The 18,353-nt window shown below is 47.6% G+C and overlaps 3 protein-coding genes across 7 annotated transcripts in view; all 3 read right to left on the bottom strand.

The window, feature by feature from the left end:
* Nucleotides 1-102, bottom strand: part of LOC133951423 (WD repeat-containing protein 62-like) — a 10,879-nt gene extending 10,777 nt beyond the window's left edge. The window contains 1 exon segment of the mRNA XM_062385348.1: nt 80-102. Within this exon segment, the coding sequence (XP_062241332.1) occupies nt 80-102 (23 nt within the window).
* A 304-nt stretch (nt 103-406) lies between these two features.
* Nucleotides 407-6,789, bottom strand: eif4h (eukaryotic translation initiation factor 4h). 4 transcript variants are annotated; one of them, XM_062385963.1, is made up of 8 exons: nt 6,632-6,789; nt 4,754-4,950; nt 4,362-4,426; nt 4,045-4,192; nt 3,532-3,606; nt 3,055-3,240; nt 2,819-2,934; nt 407-1,086 (listed from the first exon to the last, which is right to left on the bottom strand). In XM_062385963.1, exons 1-8 carry the CDS (start codon nt 6,694-6,696, stop codon nt 1,081-1,083), a joined length of 858 nt encoding a protein of 285 aa, XP_062241947.1. In that variant the 5' UTR covers nt 6,697-6,789; the 3' UTR covers nt 407-1,080. The 4 variants fall into 4 exon arrangements, with proteins under 4 accessions (XP_062241947.1, XP_062241946.1, XP_062241948.1 ...); XM_062385962.1 differs by lacking the exon at nt 407-1,086 and having other exon boundaries at nt 2,780-2,934; XM_062385964.1 differs by lacking the exon at nt 407-1,086 and having other exon boundaries at nt 2,780-2,934; nt 4,072-4,192.
* Nucleotides 6,790-7,074: 285 nt separating this feature from the next.
* The window catches only part of ano7 (anoctamin 7), an 18,693-nt gene continuing 7,414 nt past the window's right edge, over nt 7,075-18,353 (bottom strand). For both annotated transcript variants that reach the window (XM_062386215.1, XM_062386214.1), the window contains 13 exons: nt 13,662-13,805; nt 13,192-13,329; nt 12,978-13,076; nt 12,620-12,722; nt 12,001-12,112; nt 11,767-11,821; nt 11,544-11,641; nt 11,210-11,385; nt 10,929-11,134; nt 10,537-10,679; nt 9,848-9,938; nt 9,299-9,418; nt 7,075-9,169 (listed from right to left, as the gene is read on the bottom strand). In XM_062386215.1, coding sequence (XP_062242199.1) covers nt 9,026-9,169; nt 9,299-9,418; nt 9,848-9,938; nt 10,537-10,679; nt 10,929-11,134; nt 11,210-11,385; nt 11,544-11,641; nt 11,767-11,821; nt 12,001-12,112; nt 12,620-12,722; nt 12,978-13,076; nt 13,192-13,329; nt 13,662-13,805 — 1,629 coding nt within the window. In that variant the 3' untranslated portion in view covers nt 7,075-9,025. The remainder of the gene's footprint in view (nt 9,170-9,298; nt 9,419-9,847; nt 9,939-10,536; nt 10,680-10,928; nt 11,135-11,209; nt 11,386-11,543; nt 11,642-11,766; nt 11,822-12,000; nt 12,113-12,619; nt 12,723-12,977; nt 13,077-13,191; nt 13,330-13,661; nt 13,806-18,353) is intronic.

The following is an 18,353-nucleotide window of genomic DNA, read 5'->3' as shown; positions in this document are numbered from 1 at the left end:
CTCCCATGTGTTAAGCTTTGGATGCTTCCATTTTTAGTATCTAGATCCAATCAAAAGCTATTTATCAACTTATCACTACTCGTCATTTAATGTCAAGAACATGGTCTGAGCAGATCAAAGCTGAACGGTGGCGTCACACGAGGACCAATAACACACGTTGCTCTTATACTGGGTTAAAAATGACAAGATTGATTGAAAGTAATTTCAGGAAACACTATTAACACAATTTAAGGTTCTTCAGCGTTTCATTTCCACTGTTCATTCATAAAGTGTCAACCTATCTGCAGTACAACAGCTATTAATCAGATTAAAATCATTTTAGAGGTTATCCTATGACGTGAAGACTGAAGTACACGTTTTGAAATAATCTAGGTCCTCCACACAGACACAAACAGGAGGCAGAACAGAAAGAGCTATATTCTTTATTCTTCTTGAATTTGGAAGAAAAGATAATAACCAAGGATTTGGCCCCTTCCCCACCCGGAAATTAAACACATTCTAGTGGATGTACTATGATGATACAGTTTTATTGCCATAAACATTGTTTGGAAAGAAAAAGTTAAAACAGCTGTTACTTTTTGTTTTTTCTTTGTGTGTTTTCTATGGTACAATAAGAAAAAGTTCTTCCATTTAATGTCCTGGGAAACAAAGCAAAAGCAAAGTTTATCAGCGACTAAAATGTTCTCAAAGCGACGCAGACTGAAAATACTGAGGATTTAAATCCTGTTCATGTGATCCACTACAGACCCAGACCTGATCCTGGTCCAAACTGAAACAAGAGACCTGGACCAGGTTAAGGAGCAGTGAGTTCAGATCGGCCAACAGGTTAAAGATGGAACTACAGGTGACCACAAACCAAAACTACAACTTTATACGATAATTATTCACTTTGTAGCTCATTCAAAACTTTTCACCAGTTTTGTAAAATTTTCTCAATGGGGGTTGACTTCCACAGATCCACACTGAAGTAACGAGAGAGGGCCCAGAAAAAAAAAGTGGAAATTTCTTCTTTTCTGTTGAAACACGTCACGTTAGCACCACCGTCCGGCCAGGAGAATGTCAGGAGGTGGTTTGAATGACTCATTGCTGTAAACAAAGACAGATGAAGGACAGTGGAGAGATTGGAAACAGAAAGAGGTGAAGAAATGGGGAGCAAAAAGCAAAGGGGAAAAATAAAATTAGGGAAGAAAAACATTTTTTTCATACTATCTCTTTTCCTCTTTTCTAGTAATTCCCCCTTTTGTGTTCATTCATTCTTCCCTTCTGTAAATAAGTTTCTATGAAATTTTTGGTCAATCAAAAATTGAGAAGAATAAAAGGAGAGAAATCAGACGCATGAGGAAAGACAGGAACATCCATCCATCCCTTATCTAAAAGACCTGTTCCTTGGTTCCAGGGAGTTGGAACCATTCCCAGCAGATGTTGGTTGAAAGGTGAGGTTCACCCTGGACAGGTCGCCAGTGGACCACACAGACATTTACACTCCCATTCCATAACACAGTCAATTTAGAGTCTCCAATTAAACTAACACAAATCTGTTTGTTCGGACTGTGGAAGGAAGCCAGAGAAAACCCACACAGCTGGAGAACATGCAAACTCCTCACAGACTGACTGACTGACTGAACCAGGATTGGCAAAACGGGAACCAAGATGAGAAAATTAACATGACATCACACAATGAAAAGTAAAACAATGAGGGATGAAGAAGAATGAAAAGAGCCTAAATGTTTTGAAAAGAAGAAAACAAGGCTTTTCTTTTTTATCCTCTCTATCTACATTTCTTTATCAAATAATAGTTCTGTTTTTGAACACTGGAAAAAGGATGGTGTTGTCAAACCAGCTTTTGGCGGTAATGCACCTTGTTGTTGGTTGCCACCCGCCAATCAACAGGACAAAGAAGATCTTTTCAAATGTGCAGATTGACTCCACAATATGAACAGACTTTGGTTTCCAGACAAACTTGGTTGTCACTGGTTTTGAAATGTGAATATTTGTCAGCTTTCAGTGAATAAACTGGTTTCCCTTTTTCCTCAGCAACTGAATGCAGCGCGGCACAGCAACAGCTAATAGGTTGCCAAATGGAAGGAAATCCCACAGACACTGAATGCAGCACTAGGTGTCATGCTGGACTAATCAACAACAAAGGCGTAACCTACCACCAGTGCATCATGGGAACAGAACAGATCATGCTGAATCATCAGGTGTCCGTTTTCAAGAAGACAAGCTGATACGAGTGGGGGCGGGGCTGAGACATGGGGAAAACCCCGCCCACCAAGAAACCACAGGCGATGACACGACAGAGAAAAGACTGTTTGGATCAAAGCTGGAACACCTGACTGATGTGTCACCACAGCGAGCGGGGCGGGGCTACTACATACGCTTTAAACTTAACCTCTGGGTTTCGTTCTGTGGGAGAGAAATGTGACGAGTTTGGAGGAGGGGGATGGGCGGAGCTACTGGATGAAACACGTATGACATCACAGTAAGCGGTGATGAGGGGGGCGTCGCAGAGCAACCCAACATGCATGCACAAGCTGCTCGTTGTGTGTTAACAGGTTTACTACTCATCAGTGTTTTGTTTTTATTCTTACTTAGAATAAATATTCTGCAGAATCTAAACTCAAACAGGAAGAAGAAGAAGAAGGAGGAGGAGGCGGGAGGACGGCGTCCGATCGCTCACTGTCCGTCTGTGAGGAAGAAAGCTAGCTGTGTCCTTTAATCTCATCCCGATCATTCATCCTCGTTCTCTATTCACTGCCTCTACCCCCCCCCCGGCCCTTGTAGCCTTCAGTCTCTAAGGTTTTTCTCGTGACATCACCTCATCTCGTGGCTTGGCTCCACCAAAGATGGCCGAGTTTGGGTTGGCGACCTGGTTGAGTGGCACACCGACAGTCCGAGGCTTCAGCTGCAGCCGAGGCCGCGCTGCACGCTCCTCTGTGCAGACGACAACAGACAATACCAGTCAGTTAATCTCATTTTAAGGCAGATGAAACAACTGACAAACAGCTTCACATTAATTTAACTAAATGACTTAATAAACGTTGAGAGGGGAACCTTCAGATGGTTCTCTGAAGTCTGGCGTTCCTCCACGGGGAGGAGGGTCTCTGAAGCGACCTCCTGCTCCTCCTCCTCCTGCTCCTGCTGCTCCCGCTCCCGGTCCTCCAGCCCCACCCCTTCTCTCACCGGGGCGACCGCTGCCACCTCGCCCCCGCCCCCCGAAGGAATCATCATCTCTAAAACCTGTGGAGACAGACAGGTGTGCACAGACAGACGGGTAAGTCAGGTGACCTGCAGCCTCTGGATCCTGTAATGGGACACATTAGCATGAGATGGCTGAGGTGAAAGGAATGGGGGTGGAGGGGGGGGGGGGGGGTCTGCAGTTCATTAGCATATCACAGGTGTTTGAGGTTCTGTTGATTCTACTTTAATTTATTAACATAAACAATTTCTTCTCAAACATTATCCTGCAATTTGATTGGCTACAGTCCAGCAGTGTTCTGATTGGCCTGCTGGGATCGGCTGTTGTCCAACCTGAGCCGCTGGAATCCTCACGGGAGTCCTGTCCTCCTCCTTCACCTCCTCTGGGACCAGATCGAAAACCTCGACCTGCAGAGGACAGGGGGAGTTTAGCGCCGAGAGGAGAGGGGGAAGGAGAGGAGAGGAGAGAGGAGAAAAGTAGTAGTCCAGGAGTGGAGGGAGGTTTAAACAAGAGGCAAGAGGAAGCCGGAAAGGAGGAAGTAAATAAAGAGAGGAGGACTCAGTGGAGGAAACAGAGTAGGAGGTGGCGATGCCTCCTTCTGGAAGGACAGCACCGAAGAGGCGGAGCCTGTTAGTTGTTCTTCAGCCAATCAGAGAGGAGGATGTTAAAGAAGACATAGCAGTAAAGGTTGATCTTTTTATTTCTGCTTCATGATACCTCGACATACAATGTGTGTGTGTGTGTGTGTACGGAAAGGAGGGGAGTGAAATGATTGATGGATGAAGAATGAAGCAGAGGACGAATCAAACACCAGAGTTAACAAACCAACTTGCACTTTGACCTACTTCCTGGCGGGGATTGGTTGCCCGTACCTCTGCCTTCGTCTTTCCTGAAGCCGAAGCCGGAGCCGCCGCCGCCTCCACCTCCTCCTCCTCTTCCTTCTTGCCTTCGTCCCTCTGCGATGTCTACCCTCAGTGATCTCTCACCCAGCAGCTGCAAGGGTCAGAGGTCATGTCAGACTGAAGACCGAGCTCTAACCAAATCTTATCCACAACATTTCATATACATTTATTGAAAGCTTATTCCATAATACTATTCAAATATTTATGAATCTTTTGACTAAGAGTCATCTGACGAATTCTTGTGACGTTCATATACTCACAGCGCCGTCGTACGTCAGAGCTTCTTTTAGAGATTCCAGGTCTTCAAACTCCACATAACAAAAACCTGAAGGGAGAGGAAACTGAATTCACATCGTCTCTTCATCGATCTGAGCTTTATAACATCTTCTGTTTTAAACATCAAGAGCTTGACGTTCAAACAGAAAGACAACGAGCATTGCAACAGACAGAAATTGACAAACGTGAAGTTCTCCTTCCTGTAAATGAATAAAAAAAACTCCAATTGATTATATTGTATTGGATCCTGCTCTGACACCGTTACCCCTGAGACTCCAGAAGTGGTTTCGTTGAACTGTCCCTCTAACCATTACCTGACCAAATTAAATGTTGGTCAGAACAAAGAAGCATCTCATATAAAATAAAATCCTCTGACCTTTAAACTTGTCCGTCTCTTTGTCTCTAACCAATCGGACGCTGCGAAGCTTGAGCTCTTTGAAGATTATGTCGATGTCTCCTTGAACCGCGTAGAACGGCAGGTTCCCCACGAACGCTGTGAACGGAGGCTCTGATGGCAGCTCCTTCTGCTTCTTGGGACCACCGGGGCCTCCAGGGCCAGAGCCGCCACGGGGCCTGAGAAGAGGGGGGACACAGAGAGGATCAAAAATACAGAAACACAGGACCAGTGAGATGTGGAGTACAACCCACATCTGAAACAGATCTCTGATCAAAAAATAAACAGCATAAACTAAGGAATCGATTTAACACACACGTCCATGTTCTTTGTTTTGTTCGTATCATTTTCTACTACAATTATTACTGTTATTTTTACTGTTATTAGTGTTAGTAAAGAATGAGTGGTTTGTTATGTCTGCCGGTCAAGCTTCATTGACTTGAACATAAAACTACGCTCACTTTTTCCTGTAACATTCACCTCCCGACCACACAACCCAGTTCGGATTCCCCTCAGTGGGCAGTAATGAACACAGGCTACCTACCAGAAGAGCCACATTAGAGTCCATAACATCTGACCAGCAGCACTCGCTGACTTCAGCCTCTGTGATGCTGCCTGCAACACGCAGATCCGTTTGTCTCCGGTGTAACTTCGGTGTTTTCTCTAGAACTACTGTGTAAACGAATATAAGTGACTCGTCACTGAGTGTAACTACAGACGAGTGAAACAAATGTCCTACATTCATGTCTTCTATGGGAGAATGTGGTCTTTCAGGTTGAGAGCAGGTCTTAATGATGTCCCCTTCGGTTTATCTAGTGCTCTCACACAGACCTGATGAAAGAAGTAGCCCCGCCCCGTCCGGACCACGCTCTCCAGTAAAGATTGTTACCATTAAAACCTAAAGCCTGATCCCAGTGATCTCTGACGCCAGGTGAACACTTCTATGCTTTGCAGTGATAAAGAGAAGTAATCGACCTTCATCACAGAGACCCAGAGAAGTGAAGCACGACCAGCCATCAGGGCCGGGTTCTGTGTGAGTGCAGCGGAGGGAAGTGAACTCCACATGCTCCGTTGGACCCTGATGAGTTCAAACGTGTGAGAGCGGTTCATACAGAAAACACCTTCAAACACACACACACACTGAAAGCAGCAGTGACCGAGTCGGTTCCGCAGGTTCCGGGTCTGGACGTTTGAACGCGGAGCCGGTGAGGAAACCTGAGGTCATGTAGGAACAGATCGGAAACAACGTGCAGCTCGTGCTGCAGCAGATTCACACACAAACACACATGTGGTCCCCCCCCCTGCTTCCATTCATCACCATGATGATGGAGCAGGAACACAACCAGCGGCTGCACCTCGAACCACCACACAGCGGCTGTCGGTCCGGATCGATGCCTCATGTGTGTTCCCTACGCGGATCAATGTGCAGCGGCGAACACATGATGGAGCCATGCGGGCGATCCGCAGCTCCGCCAGCAGCTCCACGCACCGCGGCCTCCTGTGCTGCGGCGTCCCGCCTCTCCCCGGGACCGCTCATTATCACCGAACAGATTAGCGTGTTTTACCACCGAGCTCCGGGGCGATCCCCCACGGTATAGTCCGTCAGTTTCACTGTCTGTGCGCAGTTAGCCCCATGCTAACAGTTAGCAAGCTAGCTGCGGAACCACGGTGTTTCCCAGCCGCTCTCCGCCGCCCTCCCTGTCGCAGGCCCGTTTCCCTCAGCAGGCGCCGGGCGGGACGAGCTTCGCGGCCTGGGCGCGCTGCTCCGGGGCTCGGGGCGGACAGCAGATGGAAACACGGTCCCGCCGGGGTTTGTGTTTGAGTCACACGGCGAAGCTACCGAGCGGAGCGGACACTCACCCTCTGCCGCCGCCGAAGCTGCCGTAGGCCCGGTCCCGGTCCTCGTAGTTGTCGTAGTCCGCCATTACTGCTGCTGTGTGTCGGAGGAGGAGGTCCTACACGTCACACACGGAGCGGGCTTAGGTGTCCTGAGGCCGCCTGACCGGGAAAGCCCACACGGACACGTTTCTAATGGTCACCTCTTACGACAGGTTTTATTAATGAGTGATTATGAGATTAAACCAAAGTAAATGTTATTTATCTTCACACATTTGAATACATTTAGTAGAAATGAATTGCTGATGCATTATCAGCTGCTATGACTCATGTTGCACCTTCATGGACGTTTGCAGTGAAATATATGTTTAGTTACAATATGTTTAGCAAACATCATCTTAAAGCCCCCAAAACTGTTTTCTAAAGTTGAGTCTAAATTGTTGTATAAAAGTGATTCAGATTATAAATTATGGATAACATTTTATTCAGTACTTGCTGAGAAAAGACCACACAGGCATTTCAACCAGAAAGAAAACACTTAATAACAATTGAAGAATACTATTAAATATAAATGTATAGTGAAACAGCATGAAACTATGCAATACATTAAAAACAGTAGGATGAGTTAGCAGTTAAGATGGTGAACGTAAAACATACAAAGGTTATGTGCATACACCGACTTGATCATAACTTGCATGTAAGAGTGTTTTCATGGACAAGTTATAGCCAGATGGCAGTTTGGTTATATCTTCCACGGAGAGGAACACAGTGTACAAAGTGATCCAAGTCATATCAGCAGGATCATCAAGTGGAGGCAAAAGATAATACAAATAAGTTGCTCAAAATATCATTAATAACTACACTAGGGTTAGGGTTCTAAAACATCATGTTCTGGGTAAATTTGTTTTTGAAATTAATGTTTATTGAAAAGTAGATTCGCTTTTTAGCCAAGAAATAGAATCCCTCTCTAGAGAGAAGAGAAGAAGAGAGATCTGGAACAGTCAAATGAGAAAGAGAAACATTTTTAAAGGGAAGGGAAGTTTTTAAATGCACTTGTGAGCATTATATCAAGGAGGTAGTCTCTGAAAGGACAGAGTTTTTGCTCCTGCAGAGTAGTTCATACAGTAACTTTATGAGAGATCCTGAAGAATTTGTACAGATATAACAGGACTCTTAGATTGTGTGATGCTCTAACAAATGTGTTGAAGTTCTTGCAGAGAACCTGGAAACATCTTGCGTGAGCCTCATATGGAGTTCTTAAAGGACAAGGACTGATCCTCTTGTTGTTCTTGTAGATGTTGAGCAGAGGTCTTGCAGATGTGATATGGAGATCTGCTTCAAGTTAACTGACATCACTTAGCTCTAGCGCAGCTGTCACATACATTTAGGTCCTATTTGCCCTTTCTCTTGTAGGATGTGTAGATATTCATTACAACACATGTAGATTTAGTAGACAATAAGGAGTCTTGCAGGTCTAGTTAAAGTCGAGCAGAGGTCCAATAAGTGTTTTTGTTGTTGTACAGTTGCAATCAGAAATATTCAACCCCCCCAAAGATTTTAAGGATTTATCAATTGCAGTTTTTTCAAAGATCAAGATTCTGCTTCAGATGACTTCTGAGTTGAGTGATACATGAAATCCACACAGAAAATGCATGATGTAGTATTTGTGTGTAACAGTATATTCTGTTATGAGCCATGTCATAATTATTAAACCCTGATATAATATTGTAGTTTTTAAAGCTGTCTGACAGTTTTTATGACCTAAAGTGGAGTTGAAACATAATTAAGCCTCTGGGAACTCTATAATACTCCTTCATTTATTTCAGCTGGGATGCATATATATATATATATACTCTTTGGTGGGATTTAAAGAAGGCAGGTGCAGCACGGAAGCCATCAAACATCACTGAGCCTGAGGCACGTGAAAAATGGGCAAAGGTTCTGATCGAGATGTGTGAGAAGCTTGACCACACTTACTGAAAACATTTTTCAGAAGTTATAAAAGTTAGAGGATGCTCCTCAAGGTCCTGAAGCTGGGGGTTGAATATTACTGAACATGCACACATGTTAACAGAGTTACATTTTTCATTTGAACTTCAAAGTTAAGTCAACTTCTGTCATTATCAGTCATCAACATCACTATAATGTATTTTGAGGTGAGGGGGTTGAATAATTCTGATTACAACTGTAGATCCATAATGGTCTTGTAGCTCTACATCTTCTCTATCTTCTAGGTCCTGCAAAGTTCTTGAAGGACCTGTGAGGATTTAACAGGGTCCTTGTTGAACTTGTGGAAGTCGCACAGAGGTTTTGTCAGGAAGGTCAATCAGAAGGAGAAGCTCAGTCATTTCAAAGTGGATGGTGAGGTAATAGGAAGACATCCAGGACAGAGTCCACTGCTTCATCTTAGCAGCTGCCTCAGGAGTCAGTTTCCTCTGGGATCTTCTTCAAGTTCGGTGGTGGGGACTCATTCTGTATTGGTTGCAAGGGTCTAGATCCACGCTGTCTCAGACTGCAGGACAGAGGGTCTTGTTCACCAGGAAACATGGTGTCCGTCACAGTCTGGAAGCACAGAATTAAATACAAAACAGAGATGTGTGTACTACAATAAGTTGTGACATATTAGATCTGTGCCACAGCACAAACTGAGGTGATACCAAACTAGACAAACATAAAACAAATTCACTGTACCCGGTTCTCAGCCAGGGCCCTTTTAGCCATGTAGTGCTCCCTCTTAATCTTCATCTCCACCTCCTCAGGGACGTCGGGGACCATCATGTCGATCAGACGACCAATGAAGAAGACCACATGCTTAGGAACAGGGAAGAGCAGTCATGATCCATTCACTCACCAGGAGCCAAACCTAGAGCTTTCTTCACTTGTTGACTGCTCAGCTCCAGCCCAGCTGAAGCAGGTGAATAGGGTGGACCAGATTAAGTCTGGATTTGGAGAATGATTGTGTCACAGTGGCAGAACTAAGCTGCACCATTTCAAGGATATCTTCAAAAGCATCCAATGAATGCAGCCTTCTCTCTCCAAGCAACAAAGGCTCAGACGAGTGGATCCTTCTCAGTATTGAAATGAGATAATGGTGGCAAACGATGCAACCTGAACATCAGCAGGGTACACTTAAAGTGTCGGGCTTGAGTTGTATAAAATCTTCCATAGACGAGAGCATCTAAACCTTCCACACTCTTTAGATGAACCTGAGGTGTGAGACACAGAGACACTGACACTAACCTCAAAGACGATAACGAAAGCCAGTTGTATGGCGAGGAGGTGAAAGAAATGAGGCAGGTATTGACCCTGTTCATCCCTGAAACCCTGATACCTGCAGACAAAAGAGAATTCACATCATTATTGTCTTATGATGATATAAAACTCATAGTTCACTTCCTCTGCTCTATTACAACCGGGCTGCTCTTCTACAGATTTGTTGTCTCGTCGATTGAGAGTGAAAATGATATTTTTTCAATGTTTCAATGTTTATTGGTTGAATATGTCGACTTCCAGTAGCCTACCCTTTTCAAAATAAAAGCACTACAGCAATTCTGTTGACTAAATCCACTATTTGTTTAAAAAAGGATTTTACTGTGAAATATTTGCTGGAGCAGAAGATGAACAGCATCACATTGTATAGTACTGGTATTGAGTATATAGGAGTACCGGTACTTTATACAAGAAAATGCAGAAGTATTTGTGGCCATTTTGAAAATGGCCACAAATACTTCTGCATTTGTCTACGTATGAACCTAGCACTGACAGAAGCGCAGCAGGCACGCACGCTGTCAGTGTGGACAACAGACAACCCAGACACGTAGCGGAACCGCAGCACAGACCTGGTGGAGACGTCATGTCAGTGTCACATGGACCAGCAGTGACGCGCCACCCTGAAGGATGTGTGTTGGTGTTGCGGTTTCGTTTCCTACCTGCAGGAGGTGCTCTTGCCTTGCTGGGTGTAGTTGTGGGACGTTGCCAATGTGAAGTTGACGAAGCCGCTCAGTGTGCTGTCTCTGGTGTAGCGGTAGTACAGACGAGGCAGGAAGGACGAGGTGAACGCTATGAGGAACGCCTGAGAACGCAGATATGGAAAAGGTCAAAGATCTGTATTCATATGGTCACATACACATTCATACAGTGCATCTGTGAGCTGTGCTTTTTCTATGAAGACACTTCAGGGATTAATGTCTTGCTCAAGGACACTTTGGCACACAGATGGGCTGGCATCAAGCCCCCCCTGCTTATAAACGCTGTTTGAAGACGTCAGTGTTCACTCAGTGACTTGTCAGACTAAAGATAGAAGTGCATGAGAGGGTCTTACGTTGCTGAGGACAGCTGTGTGTGTGATGAACTGCATGATGGGTAACCAGATGCCGATGTCCTGAGCTTGCTCCACCACAGGGCGGCGATATTCAGTAACAAACTTCTGTGCATCCAGTCGGATCTCCACCCAGTTATTAATGAGCGCGAAGACAGGAGCGAGAGGACAAGCCGCCACAAAGATGGTGATGAACCCAAACTGAATCACTGAGGAAGACGAGGAGGATGAAGAGTGACAGGTTCATGCTAAACACTACATCTCCCAGCAGCCCCGTCACTCACCCATCTCCAGGTACTCGCTGAGGAGACCTTCACACACCAGGAGCTGGTAGTCGGCCTCCCAGGGAGGGAGCTCCCCCTGCTGGTGCTGTTCCCACTGAGCCTCCTCTCCTCCATCTTCCTTCACCTCCCTCTGCACTGGACTCATCCTCCTCTTCTGCCACCAGGCCTTTAACTTCCTGCCAAATAATGAACCCTAACCCTTAACTTTCATTCAGAGTAATAAATGTCTTAACACAAGACCTTCAGTGACTGTATATAAAGACCATCATTACAACCAGTCATCATCATGTACAGTCATTATAAATGCATCATATATATATTTCAGTGTGCTTACGGGATGATGAACTCCTGGATGTTATTTATCAGCTGTTTTCCGACCATGATCACCAGCAGCTCTTGAGCCAGTTCAACCAGACACCCTCCTGCTCCACACTGAAACACAAACCCTCAGATATCAATCAGACCATCGCCCACAGAAACATCCATATCTGGGTACATTTGAGGCATGTTCTGTCTTCGTGTATTCTTCATCTTCATCAGACACACAACAGACTCACATCTTCATTACGAATTCCAAACAGAGTGTTGTAGTTTCCAGGGTAACCAACAAACCTGAACACACACAAACAGACAAAGATTCAGCGTTACACAAAGAATGACACGTTTCGTGTTCTTCGTGTCTTATTCCATCACATGGACACTTTCTGCTGCTTCATTTGAAAGGTTCAGTGTGTAAGATACAGATGAAAGGATAAGCTGCCAGAAAGTGAACCTCAGATAATCCCTCTCACCTGCCTTTGAAGAAGGCGATGTAAACCGGAGACGAGTAGAAGTTGACAAACTGGAAGATGAAAACTTTGAGGATGAACATGTCTTCGTACTTACTCTGAGTGCGATGCATTTCTGACACACACACACACACACACACACACACACACACACACACACACACACACACACACCGGATTTAAAAATGTCATCTGACTGAACACACCCAGAACATATATACAGACATGAGGTCATTAAACAGAACATTATACACACACTGTCAACACAGTAAATCCTTTCTGTACATTAAGACTCTGTATTATTTTAAAGCATTACAAACCAGCAGAATGAAGTATTTAATATATTCACTATTTAACACGATCACCATCACACCAACATATTGTTACTTGACAATAAGCTTGGAACTTAGAAATTACTTTAGTTGGTGAATTAAATTATTAAAAAAGAAAGAAACAAAAATGGAAAATGTCTTGATGAACAAAATGTATCAAACTTTCATCACAACTATAATAATGTTTAATAAATACATTCAATTTAACAGGTAACTGATGGAGAAATCAAGTGACTAAAATCTGTTAAGAATCTGAGCATGAGGAGGGTGAGGATGAAGGTGTGACTCACCCCAGCGGGTGAGCATGTGGGCCAGAGCCGTGTAAACCCTGGACAACATGAGGATGACCAACAGGTTCAACACTGACGATGTCAAACTGGCTATTCTCCCAGCCTACACACACACACACACACACACACACACACACACACACACACACACACACACACACACACACACACACACACACACACACACACACACACACACACACAAACACACACACACACACACACACACACACACACACACACAGTTTTACCAGGGTTATTACTATAGATAAGATAAAGCTGAGGGTCATGACATCTTTGTTGATGTTGTTTTGTTATGTGCTATTGTTGTGTTGTTGTGTTGTTGTGTTGTACTGACAGAGAGGCTGAAGAAGCTGTTTCTGGACTTGTAGATGAGGATGCTGAGGATGCTGCGGCACAGAATGATGGCGATGAGGCACATCAGCACCAACACAATCTGCACACAGGAAGGTCAAAACAACACGTTAACACAACCTGTGACCACACGTCATTTCATGTCCGTTATAAACCTCCTGCTTCCGCGGCTGAGGGTCAGAGGTCAGGAGACTGACCATGATGATGATGACCATGCAGCCGCTCAACGTTCTGTTGAATCGTTTGTTTTCAGGAAAATAAGGTTCCTCTGCGCCCGTCACCGGGTTCCTCACGGTCATCGGTGCCATGGCGGTGAACTCTGGACGAGGTCGCTCCTGAAAAGGGACAACATTGATTTACTGTAAACCTTAAATGACTTTAAATGTCCTTCTGTTACATCCAGGGATCCGTCTGTTGATTCTGTCTCCTCTGATGTCAAACAAGGACCCCAGACCGTGGAGAGGTGCAGTTCATCTGATCTGAATACTGATGTTGACATTTGCAGAAACATCAGGTTTGAGGAATCAGATTTACTTCAATGGACAAAAAGCTGTTTGAACTTTCTTATGAAGTCACGTGGATTTCTGCTGCCTGTCGACGCCCCTCGTTGTCCTGCAGCATCAGAACCAGTTTGACGGTTTATTAACTTCCTGTTGTGAAACTTCACCTCGTTTTCCTCGAAGTCGGAGCAGTTCCACCGATGAGACAGAGACGAGCAGCTTCTCTTCCAGTACTCCAGGAAGGTGACGGCCCACAGGGACATGAAGACGCTGAGAAACACCGTCCCTCCATTATCAAACAGGATACCTGCCTGAAGACAGACAGAGAGAGAGACAGATGGACAGACAGGTGGACACAGAGAGACAGGTAGACTGAGGAGAGACAGGTGGAGTGAGAGACATGTGGACAGAGAGACAGGTGGACAGAGAGAGACAGGTGGACTGAGGAGAGACAGGTGGTCAGAGAGACAGGTGGAGTGAGAGACAGGTGGACAGAGAGACAGGTGGACAGAGAGAGACAGGTGGACTGAGAGACAGGTCGACTGAGAGACAGGTAGACTGAGAGACAGGTGGACTGAGGACAGACAGGTGGACAGAGAGAGACAGGTGGACTGAGAAACAGGTGGACTGAGGAGAGACAGGTGGTCAGAGAGACAGGTGGACTGAGAGACAGGTGGACTGAGGAGAGACAGGTGGTCAGAGAGACAGGTGGAGTGAGAGACAGGTGGACAGAGAGAGACAGGTGGACTGAGAGACAGGTGGACTGAGGAGAGACAGGTGGTCAGAGAGACAGGTGGAGTGAGAGACAGGTGGACAGAGAGACAGGTGGACAGAGAGAGACAGGTGGACTGAGAGACAGGTGGACTGAGGAGAGACAGGTGGTCAGAGAGACAGGTGGAGTGAGAGACAGGTGGACAGAGAGACAGGTGGACAGAGAGAGACAGGTGGACTGAGAGACAGGTGGACTGAGGAGAGACAGGTGGACTGAGAGACAGGTGGACTGAGGAGAGACAGGTGGACTGAGAGACAGGTGGACTGAGAGACAGGTGAACTGAGAGACAGGTGGAGTAAGAGACAGGTGGTCAGAGAGACAGGTGGACAGAGAGACAGGTGGACTGAGAGACAGGTGGACTGAGAGACAGGTGGAGTGAGAGACAGGTGGACTGAGAGACAGGTGGAGTGAGAGACAGGTGGACAGAGAGACAGGTGGACTGAGATACAGGTGGAGTGAGAGAGACAGGTGGACAGAGAGAGACAGGTGGACAGAGAGAGACAGGTGGAGTGAGCGACAGGTGGACAGAGAGAGACAGGTGGACTGAGGAGAGACAGGTGGACTGAGGAGAGACAGGTGGACTGAGAGACAGGTGGAGTGAGAGACAGGTGGTCAGAGAGACAGGTGGACAGAGAGAGACAGGTGGACAGAGAGACAGGTGGACTGAGAGAGACAGGTGGACTGAGAGACAGGTGGACACAGAGAGACAGGTGGACAGAGAGAGACAGGTGGACTGAGGAGAGACAGGTGGACTGAGAGACAGGTGGACAGAGAGACAGGTGGACAGAGAGACAGGTGGACAGAGAGAGACAGGTGGACTGAGAGACAGGTGGACTGAGAGACAGGTGGACAGAGAGAGACAGGTGGACTGAGAGACAGGTGGACAGAGAGACAGGTGGACAGAGAGAGACAGGTGGACTGAGGACAGACAGGTGGACTGAGGACAGACAGGTGGACTGAGAGACAGGTGGACAGAGAGAGACAGGTGGACTGAGGACAGACAGGTGGACTGAGAGACAGGTGGACAGAGAGAGACAGGTGGACTGAGGACAGCCAGGTGGACTGAGAGACAGGTGGACAGAGAGAGACAGGTGGACTGAGGACAGACAGGTGGACTGAGAGACAGGTGGACAGAGAGAGACAGGTGGACTGAGGACAGACAGGTAGACTGAGAGACAGGTGGACTGAGAGACAGGTGGACAGAGAGACAGGTGGACAGAGAGAGACAGGTGGACTGAGGACAGACAGGTGGACTGAGGACAGACAGGTGGACTGAGAGACAGGTGGACAGAGAGAGACAGGTGGACTGAGGACAGACAGGTGGACTGAGAGACAGGTGGACAGAGAGAGACAGGTGGACTGAGGACAGCCAGGTGGACTGAGAGACAGGTGGACAGAGAGAGACAGGTGGACTGAGGACAGACAGGTGGACTGAGAGACAGGTGGACAGAGAGAGACAGGTGGACTGAGGACAGACAGGTGGACTGAGAGACAGGTGGACTGAGAGACAGGTGGACAGAGAGAGACAGGTGGACTGAGAGACAGGTGGACTGAGAGACAGGTGGACAGAGAGACAGGTGGACAGAGAGAGACAGGTGGACTGAGGACAGACAGGTGGACTGAGGACAGACAGGTGGACTGAGAGACAGGTGGACAGAGAGAGACAGGTGGACTGAGGACAGACAGGTGGACTGAGAGACAGGGGGACAGAGAGAGACAGGTGGACTGAGGACAGCCAGGTGGACTGAGAGACAGGTGGACAGAGAGAGACAGGTGGACTGAGGACAGACAGGTGGACTGAGAGACAGGTGGACAGAGAGAGACAGGTGGACTGAGGACAGACAGGTGGACAGAGAGAGACAGGTGGACTGAGGACAGACAGGTGGACTGAGGACAGACAGGTGGACTGAGAGACAGGTGGACAGAGAGAGACAGGTGGACTGAGGACAGACAGGTGGACAGAGAGAGACAGGTGGACTGAGGACAGACAGGTGGACAGAGGACAGACAGGTGGACTGAGGACAGACAGGTGGACTGAAAGAGACAGACAGGTGGACTGAGGACAGACAGGTGGACAGAAAGAGACAGGTGGACTGAGGACAGACAGGTGGACAGAAAGAGACAGACAGGTGGACTGAGGACAGACAGGTGGACAGAAAGAGACAGGTGGACTGAGGACAGACAGGTGGACAGAGAGAGACAGGTGGACAGAAAGAGACAGACAGGTGGACTGAGGACAGACAGGTGGACTGAGGACAGACAGGTGGACTGAGAGACAGGTGGACAGAGAGAGACAGGTGGACTGAGGACAGACAGGTGGACTGAGAGACAGGTGGACAGAGAGAGACAGGTGGACTGAGGACAGACAGGTGGACTGAGAGACAGGTGGACAGAGAGACAGGTGGACAGAGAGAGACAGGTGGACAGAGAGACAGGTGGACTGAGAGAGACAGGTGGACTGAGAGACAGGTGGACTGAGGAGAGACAGGTGGACACAGAGAGACAGGTGGACAGAGAGAGACAGGTGGACTGAGGAGAGACAGGTGGACTGAGAGACAGGTGGACAGAGAGACAGGTGGACAGAGAGACAGGTGGACAGAGAGAGACAGGTGGACTGAGAGACAGGTGGACTGAGAGACAGGTGGACAGAGAGAGACAGGTGGACTGAGAGACAGGTGGACTGAGAGACAGGTGGACAGAGAGACAGGTGGACAGAGAGAGACAGGTGGACTGAGGACAGACAGGTGGACTGAGGACAGACAGGTGGACTGAGAGACAGGTGGACAGAGAGAGACAGGTGGACTGAGGACAGACAGGTGGACTGAGAGACAGGTGGACAGAGAGAGACAGGTGGACTGAGGACAGCCAGGTGGACTGAGAGACAGGTGGACAGAGAGAGACAGGTGGACTGAGGACAGACAGGTGGACTGAGAGACAGGTGGACAGAGAGAGACAGGTGGACTGAGGACAGACAGGTAGACTGAGAGACAGGTGGACTGAGAGACAGGTGGACAGAGAGACAGGTGGACAGAGAGAGACAGGTGGACTGAGGACAGACAGGTGGACTGAGGACAGACAGGTGGACTGAGAGACAGGTGGACAGAGAGAGACAGGTGGACTGAGGACAGACAGGTGGACTGAGAGACAGGTGGACAGAGAGAGACAGGTGGACTGAGGACAGCCAGGTGGACTGAGAGACAGGTGGACAGAGAGAGACAGGTGGACTGAGGACAGACAGGTGGACTGAGAGACAGGTGGACAGAGAGAGACAGGTGGACTGAGGACAGACAGGTGGACTGAGAGACAGGTGGACTGAGAGACAGGTGGACAGAGAGAGACAGGTGGACTGAGAGACAGGTGGACTGAGAGACAGGTGGACAGAGAGACAGGTGGACAGAGAGAGACAGGTGGACTGAGGACAGACAGGTGGACTGAGGACAGACAGGTGGACTGAGAGACAGGTGGACAGAGAGAGACAGGTGGACTGAGGACAGACAGGTGGACTGAGAGACAGGTGGACAGAGAGAGACAGGTGGACTGAGGACAGCCAGGTGGACTGAGAGACAGGTGGACAGAGAGAGACAGGTGGACTGAGGACAGACAGGTGGACTGAGAGACAGGTGAACAGAGAGAGACAGGTGGACTGAGGACAGACAGGTGGACAGAGAGAGACAGGTGGACTGAGGACAGACAGGTGGACTGAGGACAGACAGGTGGACTGAGGACAGACAGGTGGACTGAGAGACAGGTGGACAGAGAGAGACAGGTGGACTGAGGACAGACAGGTGGACAGAGAGAGACAGGTGGACTGAGAGACAGGTGGACTGAGGAGAGACAGGTGGTCAGAGAGACAGGTGGAGTGAGAGACAGGTGGACAGAGAGACAGGTGGACAAAGAGAGACAGGTGGACTGAGAGACAGGTGGACTGAGGAGAGACAGGTGGTCAGAGAGACAGGTGGAGTGAGAGACAGGTGGACAGAGAGACAGGTGGACAGAGAGAGACAGGTGGACTGAGAGACAGGTGGACTGAGGAGAGACAGGTGGACTGAGAGACAGGTGGACTGAGGAGAGACAGGTGGACTGAGAG

The sequence above is a fragment of the Platichthys flesus genome, chromosome 4 (genome assembly GCF_949316205.1).
Source record: "Platichthys flesus chromosome 4, fPlaFle2.1, whole genome shotgun sequence".
NCBI classification, from domain to species: domain Eukaryota; kingdom Metazoa; phylum Chordata; class Actinopteri; order Pleuronectiformes; family Pleuronectidae; genus Platichthys; species Platichthys flesus.
The sequence above is the reverse complement of the archived record's forward strand: the minus strand, read 5'-3'. Positions and strand labels throughout refer to the sequence as shown.